Consider the following 11862-nt stretch of genomic DNA (forward strand, 5'->3'; position numbering starts at 1 on the left):
CAAGCAGTGACTGTTACTGGTGCTCGATATCGCTACATGATAACACAGTTCTTTCTGCCGAAATTGGATGATATTGATGTGGCCAATATGTGGTTTCAACAAGACGGTGCCACATGCCATACAGCTCGTGAAACAATTCAGTTACTGCATGAGACGTTTCCAGGTCGTGTACTCTCTCGTTTAGGTGATCAGAATTGGCCCCCTAGATCGTGTGATTTAACACCATTAGATTTCTTTTTATGGGATTATTTGAAATCACAGGTCTATGTCAACAAGCCCACAACCACCCGTGCATTAAAGGAGGAGATTCAACGCTGCATCAACGAAATTCAACCACATTTATGCAAAATGGTCATGGAAAATGTCGACAAACGAGTGCGTATGTGCATGCAAAGCCGTGGAGGCCATTTGCCCGATGTGTTATTCCAGAAATAACCCTATCCTATATACTTTATGATTCAATAAAAAAATAACAATCAAAAGACTAAAAACTGTGTTTTCTATTTAATTCAAATCTTGCGTTAATTTTGGGACACCCTTTATTATTAGAGACTCAAGTGAGAGTCTGGCAAAGCAATGTTCATATTTTGATTGATGCAGTCATTATGTGGCAAAATTTTCATATCATCCTTGTTTAATGTTCGGTAAATAACAAAGATGAAGTGTTCAGTTTGCCATATCATGACGAACGTTTGCCAGACTCTCCCTTAAGGATCTCTATTATTAGTGAGGACACATGTATCAATTATCACATGAGGTTCATATTCTATAATACTTTCTCTTTAACAGTACTTTTACATTGTGTACATGCTCGTTTCGTTATTTGGCCAGCAATTGCTTTCTGCATTAAACCAAAGCCTTGGCATAAAAGTACGTCAACATTAAAACTAAGAATAACTTTTGAGTTATTAAAATAATATCCGCATGAGCAAGAATCTTTTATTTTGAGATTAGGAATATCTACAAACAGATACTCAGCTAAGTGGGCTACATTGCATTCAGTATTTAATTTACTATAGAAGTCTTCAATTTAATATAGAAATAGGGGGAGAAAAATTAGATTTTTTGGATACTACTATATCTATTAGTAAGAATCGGTTTCGTTTTTAATTGGTACCGCAAACCTACTTTTTCAGGGAGATTTTTAAATTTCCACTCAAATCATCCAATTGCACAAAAAAAAGAACAATTTTTTTGCTAGTTGACAGAACTTTTTTACTTTCTGACTTTATGTTTTACACAAAAAATTTGACATTTATTATTAACGTTTTATTAGATAATGACTACCCATTAACTTTTATTTTTGACACAGTTAATCAACGTATAAAAAATTTACTTAAAAATAGACACATAGTACATAAAGATTTGACAATGTCTATTCAAATGAATCCTCTTGGCTTACGGTGCCATTTATTCCTTTTCACATAGAAACATTTAAATGGTTCAATAAAAACATCAGGGTATCTTTTCATACTCCTAATAAAATGGGTAAATATATTAAAGTACAAAAGGACATTTCTCCCTATACATCTAAGAGCAATGTAGTCTATAAGATATAATAATTGTGATGCGTCGTACGTTGGACAGACGGGCAGACAATTGAAAACCAGAATTACAGAACATCGTAATCATATTAGACATAACACTTCTGTCCGTTGTGTCATAACGGAGCACAGACTGCAGTATGCAGTCATGATCATGATTTCCAATGGGACAATGTTAAAATTTTGGATGAAGAGCCTTGTAATAGGAAACGCTTGATTTCTAAGATGCTCAATATTAAAAAGCAGAAAAATAGTTTAAATTTACAAACTGACACTGAAGGTCTTCATAAGGTATATATACTTATTGTAAATAAAATTTGACTTTTCGGTATTGATAGTCCGTCTCTTCTTTCAATCCATGTTGATCCGTACGTATTGCATATCGATTGTTTGAATAATTTACACATGACTTTTGGTGAGTTTTAATTACTTGTTAGATTTCCGGTATGTTAATTTGATTGTGTTTATTTTTTTGTAAGAAGTCTTTTTATCTTTTTTATCAACTAGAACTTTTTCCAAGAGATATGAAACAGATTTGACTGTTCGTATCGTGTGTGAATAATGTCGAGTTCTACATCAAGACTCCCGAGCTGCGATTATAGTGAATATGCGAACATTTTCGATAATCAATTTTGTACAGTGATTTTTATGATAAGTTAATGTCTGAAGAGGGCTCAATCCGGTAGCCGAAACTTGTAATTTATTTGAATTAAAACTGAGTTTTTATTATATATTTTTTTTCAATTTTATTTTTCTTTATTTGTAATGTATTTTTTTAACTGTGTGACAATTAAAAAAATGTGTTTGAATCTTATTTTGCCCTTTATTTATTGTTATTTATTCAGTATTTAATTGTTTTATTGTTCTCGTAAAGAGTTTCATCGCATCTCTGAAAAGTCCAATACTGGAAAGCATTTCTGCTCTCTCTTTATAACAGTTTATTGTCAGTAGTTTTTTACCATGCAAGATTTTCAAATCTTTCTAATCTTATTGTCTGATTTGATTTTGAAAGTTTCTCATGATATTCTGCATTTGAAGCAGTGATGCTCATTAACACTTGAAATAATGAATCAAACGCGCAAATACGCTTTACATTAAGCTTAAATTTTCCCATTCATATAGGTTGATAAAAAAAGCCATTCTTAAAAATAGGAAGCCTAGATATCTGCGAATCTTTCATGAATTGCCATCGGGGTATTTATCCAAATACGTTGCCTTGGATTTCTTTTTTGCCTGTGATTTTTTTGGTTCAGCGATTTCCTTTGATTTTTTAATGGTTAATCTACGCCAGTTCTTGCACATATTCCAAAGGTTACACGAATCAACAGTGCTTGCTCGAACGTCATTATTATTTGTCGTTATTATTTGTACGATAATCTGTTGGCATGCTAGTATTGAAACTAGCATTGCTTTCACAGGTTAATTTTGATTCATTTCTTGAACTTTGTAACCGATGTCGATGTTGATGTTCGGAATCAATTTTTGCAGCTAACTCATTATAGTCCCGTATGTCTGAATCTCTACAATGCTCAGAAATATCCATTTTTTCTTACTGAAAAGCAAAGTCTTCTATAATGTAGTTGTTAATGGATGGCAGATCACTTTCGTGAGGCAAGTCGGTTTACCCTCCAGATGATCTAAATGTTGGAGGACAAATTTATCAATCCGCATTGACAATTGATTTTTAAACGATCTATTTTTCAAGTTATCTAACTCTAACTCAACCGATGAAGCCGTAGCTATCGTTGAACCTATTCCAAAATGTGGTCGCATAATACCAATCTAAAATGATAGATACGGGATCAACTTTTTGAGACGGATAGCAAAATTAGAATTAAAGCACGCATTAATAATGGTTTCTTCTTTGGATTTACTTACAATGTCTTGAGCGGTAGCATAAATTGTATTAGTCCATGTCTTCCAATCAGAAGTATCGTCTTCTGTAATGTCATTGTCGCTATCCTCGTTCTGCATAGCTTCGTTATCATCCACGTTTAAATCTGTAAAAACAACTCCTTCTATTGTTCTGTCAAGTACTTCCATATGTATTTGTACTGGCACGGCTACCTCCTCTTTCGTGGTGCCCAGATATTCGCTTAATGCTATCGCCAGTACTGATTCTAGAAAATACGACAAAATCTCTCATTTGATACGTCTTAAAGTCGCTCATTTGATACGTTTGGGGCATACAACGTATGTACAATCTTCGTGCTGTACTTTCATTTTCAGATACTTCCATTGTGACACTCTAGCAATGAAGTGGCTTACATTGAAGTCTAATATAAGTAGCCGGCATTACAATAGAACCTGTAACGCCATTATATATAGCATTTCTGTAAGTAGTCAGGCAAATCGCTGCATTTACTGAAAATTTCAGATACAGCATTTAATATGGCGCCAAAATTTCCAAAATTGTACGTAACTATGGGAGCATAAGGCACACCCTTTGTTAACACTTTGATGGTCGCATTTTTCAGAAAAAAGTTTGTTCTTGCCGCCGGCATATAATGACGAAAACTACTGGCTGCCGTCGGCACTTTTTGTAAGCTTTATTACAAATTAAAGATATTAATTCTTTATACTGTTGTCTGACATCTGATCGCTAATATTCGACAGATTATCAGTGTACACCTCGTCAGTTTCACACATTTTTAAGAGTATTTTCTTTAAATTTATAAATACAGCTTTTGATTTGAGCTTTTGATAATATGTACCATTGGTATAATATTATATATGTATATTCAGTGTAAATTCTAAGGATACAAATAACTATAATACAAATAGCAAGAAAAGGTAAGAAAAGTTATTGAATATATAATCTATATCGAAAAGAGCAGGCCAAAGCTAAGTTGATCTCAAAATCGGATCATGTATAGCAATCACATTCGGCTGATCAAAGAAAAGTGGACTGAAGTCAAAGCACGCTAGGTCATATGGGAAGATCGTAAGCGACTGCACGAACACGTTGCGGCCAGTGACCGAGTCGCCGCCGAATAGATGTTTATGGCTAATCTCTCCACATGACGTAATTTAGGCCTAGAGAGCAGGGAGAGAGTGGCAAATTGCATCACGTGACCCGGTCTCCTCTGATTGGATCTGGTAATCAAGCTTCGTAGACCCATGGGGGTATGAATGCCTAGGGTTTAGGTTAGATGATTGCAAAAGCAATACGCTATTGTCACCTTGTGCTGCAATTTCCTTCTCAATTGATAAGGTCTTTGTAAGTGACATATCATTAATCTTGGAAGTATATACCTTCCTCTATTGTACATATATACATGAAATAAAATTACAAAGTTTTACATTTCAAATATCAGGATTTGTGCATATTGTAAAATGCTTGTCGGGTGCAGTGCTTTCAAATGCACGAACTCTAATAAAGACGGATATTGCTGCACAACATATACCCAAGATCCAAACTGATCTGAGACAAAAATGGATTGATGCTGCCGGAATAACTGGAAACCTTCAAAATTAGCTTTACTGTGTGAGGTTAGTACTGAAGCATGTATACAAACTGACAAGATACTTAAAAATCCTCTTATGGAAATTTGCGTGCTTATTAAAATTTAAGTGATTAAGAGTAATAAACTAGTAATACGGTACTAATTTCATAATTTATTAATTTTGTAGATATGTTTAAAACTTAATAATACGAGGGTTGTCCAAAAATTAAAGATCTTTATTGTTTTTCGGTGATACGGAAATTGTTTTTCAAAAGCAGTGGCATGTAGTGGGGATCCTCCCCTCCACAACGAGCGGTGAGCAGTATCGGTAGCTGTTTTAATCTGGTCTTGGGGTCCGTTTCACATGGAGGATCCGCTGTTGAATCCCGCCGCCTGCGAGGTGCATTCAGTCATTCGCTTTCTCAACCACGAAAGAGTTCGCCCCGTTGAAAATTTTAAAAAACTTCAGAAGGGCAACCTTGGAAGTTTTTTGCTTGTTTTGCTTGGATTGCCCTTTATCATCCATTTCAAACGAACGCCAAGGCCAGACTAAAGCAGCTACCGATACCAGTGTTGTTAACGGGCCGAAAATTTTTATATATTTTACACAGTTTACATATGTATATATATATATATGTATAATATATTTCTATATATGTAAAATATATTATATATGTATAAAATATATTAAAATTTTCAACATCTTTGAAAAAATTTTACATAGGCGACTAATGATCTCTTATTTATTAGTGACCAGTACGTTACTGAAGCTACATTGGATGCGCATGCGTCTGAAATTTGGCCGTCTAATAACATTGAGCAATACAGCTCGTTGTAGAGGAGAGAGTCTCCGCTACATGCCACTGCTGCCAACTTTTGAGAAACAATTTCCGTATCGCCGAAAAACACAATAAAGGTCTTTAATTTTTACAACCCTTGTACTCGATTTTTATTTAAAACTGTGATTTTAATGATATCATCCGAGTTTGATTATCAATGGAGATGATAACTGCAGAGAAAAAAATTGTAATTTTTCGGCAATACATATATATATAAGATATTATATCATTAAAAATATGCATATTTATTTATACAGCATTTATATAATAAAAAATCATGAATTTAATAATGTGTCATCGAAATATTTATCCGTATTACAAATCAAAGTAACCAAGACTCCTTATAGTTCAAAGAATTGGAAAGGATAGTAGGGCAGTAGGAGTCAAGCGCAGAAGACGTCGCGCAAATAATATATCTATGAAGTGTCGAACTTCTTTATTCACTAAAATGCGCTTACATGTTTCAGCTCATTTTTGAACCCTCCTCAGAGACAACAAAAATTAACATATATAAACTGTAAATAAAAATTATCTTATCATGGTGAGCAATTCTCGAGTCCTATTTCGAGAATTTAAACGCCAATAAGAGTGAAATAAAACGAAAAAAGAAAGATAAACGAAAAAAGGAAATAATAAAAATATCGAAATAGAAAATATGAAAATCTAATTTATCAAAAACCTTAAGATTATAATTAATCATCTCGAAAATAAGGACGCTCACCCTGATCACATCAAATTACAAACTATATCGCAAACATTACTATAAATTATTCAAAAACCGGTTCTCGATATTTTAGCCAGTTAGTAATTTATGTTTCATTATTAAAGTATTAGAGAATGATTATCCATTGAATTTTATATTTGAGAATATTAACAATCGTTTGAAGAAAATTATTATGAAAATTAAAACTTTTCAGGAGCATATAACCAACCTTCGTTGTTAAGAAGTCATATATTCTAAAAAAACTAGTACAATTTGTATACGTTTCGGTCAACATTTGACCATCTTCAGTACATTTCTAATAACATTATATTAAAACGAAATCAATCGATAGTGATCCTAATCTAAAAACGCAAAAACTTTCGCTTAATCCTATATTTTAAATAGAAATATCGCATTTTTTTGAAAAAAGGCGTATGAAGATAAATTTAATAATTATACAACGGTTCGCAACAATTAATATGGTGACGTACAAATCTTTATTATTTATTATTAAATGAATTTTCATATTGGTATGACTACTGTTGATTTAATGTCAAGAGGTACAATTTTCTTCTTGATCTGACAACGAATTTTTTATATATGAATACAAGACCAATTTAAGTCTTTTTTATGTTTTATTGGAACTCTCTACATGTATTCAATACCGTGATCGGACCCACAGGAGACACGCAAGTGGTCAGTTCTATGTGTGAATTAAATATGAAAATTAGAAAACAGTTTAATTGTTCAGAATTTAAAAATTTGTGTTATAGATTTATTAATTGTATTATTTAACAATATGTCAATAATAAATTATTTGTTTTATAGAATAACTTATTACAACCGAAAGAAAAACGAACAAAGAGAAAGAGAAAGAAAGCAAAGAAATTAGACAATAATTTTCAAAAACTTACGCGTATCTCACTGTACACATCACACTGATATTGCACACTTACATGTTATTAATAATAACGTACTTTTCTTTGTATGTCGAGAGTCCGAAATTCGGTCTATTTATACTTTTCACACAGAGAGGGGACGAGAGGGGAGAAGGGGGGTTGACGAGAGAATTGAGTAAGAGGGGATAGAGTTATTGTTTAAGAAGAGGGAGGTATACGTCAGGAAAACGATCGGTATCACTTTGCTTATTTAAGGTATCTGTATGCATTTTTATGTAGATCATTTCTGAAATGCTTCTTTTAAAAAAAGATTGTTCAAAATCTAAAATTTCAGTGTTATTCCAATCCATAACATGTCCATCACTTATTCGATGATTTGAAATTACAGACAGCGATTCAACCGGTTTTTTGATATCGTTAATATGTTCTTTTAAGCGTGTTTTTAATTTTCGTTTTGTTTGGCCCACATATGTATGATTGCATTCTTTGCAATCTATTTTGTATACTACACCCGAATGATCATCTTTACTTATTTTGTCCTTGCCTAAAGTAATAAATTTATTAAGACTATTTAAGGGTTTGTACACTGGTTGGAGGTTGTATTTTTTCAAAATTCCTTTGAATTTATTTGAAGTCTTTTTTAAAAATGGTATAATAAAATAATTTGTCTTTTTTGTTAATTCACCATCGAAGTTCTGATCCATGTTATTTATTATTTCGAAATTATATTTGTTGGAAAGTATAATAATTCTGTCTTGGATAGTCTTAAATAACATTTGTAAGGGATAACCGTTGTTGAGGAGGGAGCTAATTAAGGATTCCATGTTTTTTTGTTGGAATTTGGGATGCGAAAGAAATAAAACCTTGTCCACCAAACTCGTCACCACACCTCTCTTTTGTGAAAGCGGGTGGTTTGAGAAGAAATTGAGATATCTACCAGAATTAGTTGGTTTTTTATACAAATCAAAAATGATGTAACCATCATCGTATATTAATTTTAAGTCTAAAAAATTGATACAATACTCATCACCATGATCGACCGTAATTTTAATGCGTTCATGATATGCATTAAAGGAATCTAATATATCATTAATTTTATTTTTAGAAGCTGCAAGTACAATGTCATCCACATATCTATAATAAACCGGTATGTGTGTAATTAAATTTTGAAAAATATTTTTTTCTAAATCCTGAATCACTAAATCAGCCAAGATAGGTGATAATGGAGATCCCATAGGCAACCCAAAAATTATTATAGTTGGAAATAGAAAGAGTGTTGTTGATGAATAGTAGGATAGAAGCAGTGCAGCCTTCATGGTTCACTGTTCCTTTCATTCGTGGTATTACTGAGAAGTTTAGCAGATTGAATAGCGAGTGTATGAGGGTATCGTTCTATAGTACTAATAAATTGCGAAAATTCATTAGGGTACATAAGGACCCTTTCCCGCGTGACAAGAAGTCAAATGTTGTTTATAAGATCTCGTGTAAGAGTTGCGATGCAAGTTGTGGGACAGACGTGTAGACAGCTGAAGTCAAGAATCACAAAGCATAAGAACCATATCAGATGGAACATCTCTACTACGTAATGTCATAACGGAGCATCGGTTACAAGAAGGCCATGATTTCTACAGAAAGAGATTGATTTCGGAGATGATATTTATCAGGAAACAGATGCACGGACTCAATTTGCAGACGGATATAGAGGAGCTTCCCAAGGCCTATCTTTCGATCATAGACAAGCTATAAAGGCTTGAGTTGTTGTCACGTCTAGTCAGTCAGTGTCGTTGGTACGTAGTAATGAGTCTTTTTGGCGTAATTTTTTATTACTTTCCAACTTTCATTTTTATGGAATTGATTAACGTTTCAATGCGAAATTTTTCATTTGTAAGCTTCAATAATACTAGCTAAAACTGAAAGTTACTCACTGTGTTTGATACTGACTGGCTAAAATATCGAGAACCGGTTTTTGAATAATTTATAGTAATGTTTGCGATACAGTTTGTAATTTGTGATCAAGTTGAGCGTTCTTATTTTCGAGATGATTAATTATAATCTTAAGGTTTTTGATAAATTAGTTTTTCATATTTTCTTTTCGATATTTTCATTATTTCCTTTTTCCGTTCTTTCTTTTTTCTGTTTTCGTTTTAATTCACTCTTATTGGCGTTTAAATTCTCGAGGTAGGGGTGCTCACCATGATAAGATAATTTTTATTTACAGTTTATATATGTTAATTTTTATTGTCTCTGAGGAATGCTAAAAAATGAGCCGAAACATGTAAGCGCATTTTAGTGAATAAAGAAGTTCCACACTTCATAGATATATTATTTGCGTGACGTCTTTTGCGCTTGAGTCTCCTACTGCCCGTATTCTTTCCAGTTCTTCGAAATATTTATATTAATAATCATAAATTTTTATTAATTGTTGGTAACGTCATCGTCCTTCAATTATCTCCGGGCTCCATTGATAATTACGAAAATTTGCCCAGGACCGAGGGTCTTTAATAGTTTCTTGTCGGTGATATAAATGTTTTATAATATAATTCCCATAAGCCAACATAAAAAAAATATCCATAACATCAATGTAATAATTTCTCACTCAGTATCAATATATTAAATTCAATATACAATAATACGAGTGTATATAACGATTACGTTGTTGCGTGAAAAATTCTAATATGATGTTATATTAATGATAGTTGATGGGACAGATATTTTTTTTTTATTTTTTAGATTCATTTCCACTTACCAGAATTATTCCGCGTTGATAGCAAAAAAATTATGAGGAAAAGTGTCATACCAAGTTTACTTTGTAAATGTGATGAATCATAAAATGAATTGTAAAATTAGAAAGAAGAAAAAAATTGAAACATGTTTTTCATAATGATTGTTGGGTAAAAAAACTGTCTGTGGACATAAAAATGTTAGAGGAATCAGCTAATAAAACAGTATTTACAAAAAAAGGCAATATCAATGATATCTGCAATACACATATTAAATTCTTACAAATCTATGAAATAATGCAAATTAAGTTACAAAATATTATACAAGAAAATGAAGTTTCAAAAGAAAGATTTCATCATTTACAGGATGATTTGACACATATAAAGTCCTTTACATTTGATATGTAATGCATTAACTCCTTGATCATGATGGTTAATTTTACATATATTTCCAATTATGTAAATTCTGTAAGACGTCTTATTCTAAGAGATAAAATTTTTAATATTACTTCTGATCATGATATACATGCTATTTATATAGAATTTATTGACGATTACAACTACTTAAGATTTCAAAAGTGAAAATTTGAATATGTATATGTTTTTATATTAAAGCGATTTGGTAATAAAGTAAAGTTTGTTGTAAAATAATTGTTTGATTTTTTAATCGTAAAAAACATAAAAGATTTATTACAAACATCATTAAAAATATATATGTCATTAATCAAGAAAAATATAAAATATTTGTTCAACAAATTTTTAAGATACATTACACAGCATTTATTATAAATTGTCACATCTATAATAAGAAAAGAAAAATACTGATAATTCAATCATATAAAATTGGCAATTTTTTTATACAACAACTATTATTATGAATAACATGTTTCAATTTTTTTCTTTTTTCTAATTTTACAGATTCATCACATTTGCAAAACAAACTTGGTATGGCATCTTTCCTTATAATTTTTTTGCTACCAACGCGGAATAATTCTGATAAATGGAAATGAACTTAAAAAATAAGAGGTACACATTAGAGAAAAATATCTGTCCAATCAATTATCATTAACATAACATAAATGTGCTAGAATTTTTTGCACAACTACGTAATCATTACATACACTCGCTACTATTATATACTATTACGAGTATATTGGAATTAATATATTGATATTGAGAAATTAACATTGATGGTTATTTTTGATGGTGTTTACAGAAGTTACAGTTATTATAAAACATTTATATGCATGATTTGGTACCTCACACAGTACAGCTGATTTTGAAAGTTTCCAATCAGAAATTCCGGCAGTATCAATTTTTGTCTCAAGTTTAGATTTTGGGCAAATGTGCAGCAATGTCCGTTTTTATTAGAATTCGTGCATTTGGTAGCACTGCACTTGCCAGGCATTTTGTAATAATATGCATAAATCCTGATATCTGAAATGTACAAATTCGCAGTTTTATTTCATGTATATATGTACAATAAAGGAAGGTACACACTTTCAAGATTAATAATATATATCACTTACAAAGACCTTACCAATTGAGAAGGAAATTGCAGCACAAGGTGACAAGCGTACTGTTTTTGCAGTCATCTAACCTAAACGGCATATTATGACTCTATGGAATTTGATTACCAGGTCCAATAAAAGGAGACCGGATCACGCAATTTGCCACTCTCTCCCTGTGAAGCTCTCTATTTAGACCCCGT

General features: G+C 31.9%; 1 protein-coding gene across 12 annotated transcripts; it reads right to left on the minus strand.

Annotated features, from left to right (window-relative positions):
• Nucleotides 1-2352: 2352 nt before the first annotated feature.
• LOC108749202 lies at nt 2353-11862 on the minus strand. Of its 12 annotated transcripts, none has more exons than XM_018487758.1 (6): nt 11789-11861; nt 4428-4580; nt 3988-4091; nt 3612-3908; nt 3423-3544; nt 2353-3326 (listed from the first exon to the last, which is right to left on the minus strand). In XM_018487758.1, the coding sequence occupies exons 4-6, from the start codon at nt 3781-3783 to the stop codon at nt 3114-3116; spliced, it is 507 nt and encodes a 168-aa protein (XP_018343260.1). In that variant the 5' UTR covers nt 3784-3908; nt 3988-4091; nt 4428-4580; nt 11789-11861; the 3' UTR covers nt 2353-3113. The 12 variants fall into 12 exon arrangements, with proteins under 12 accessions (XP_018343260.1, XP_018343259.1, XP_018343258.1 ...); XM_018487757.1 differs by having other exon boundaries at nt 4428-4652; nt 11789-11856; XM_018487756.1 differs by lacking the exon at nt 11789-11861 and adding an exon at nt 11732-11752 and having other exon boundaries at nt 4428-4680.

Source organism: Trachymyrmex septentrionalis, unplaced genomic scaffold (genome assembly GCF_001594115.1).
Source record: "Trachymyrmex septentrionalis isolate Tsep2-gDNA-1 unplaced genomic scaffold, Tsep1.0 scaffold272, whole genome shotgun sequence".
NCBI lineage: Eukaryota > Metazoa > Arthropoda > Insecta > Hymenoptera > Formicidae > Trachymyrmex > Trachymyrmex septentrionalis.

What these genes read in the sequence shown, in the direction of transcription:
- LOC108749202 (XM_018487763.1), bottom strand. Translation starts at nt 3,783, where the DNA reads ATGGAAGTATCTGAAAATGAAAGTACAGCACGAAGATTGTACATACGT. An exon ending in TGGGCACCACGAAAGAGGAG is followed by an intron (nt 3,545 to 3,611) that starts GTAGCCGTGCCA and finishes TTGTTTTTACAG; the next exon opens with ATTTAAACGTGGATGATAAC. An exon ending in ATGCTACCGCTCAAGACATT is followed by an intron (nt 3,327 to 3,422) that starts GTAAGTAAATCC and finishes CTATCATTTTAG; the next exon opens with ATTGGTATTATGCGACCACA.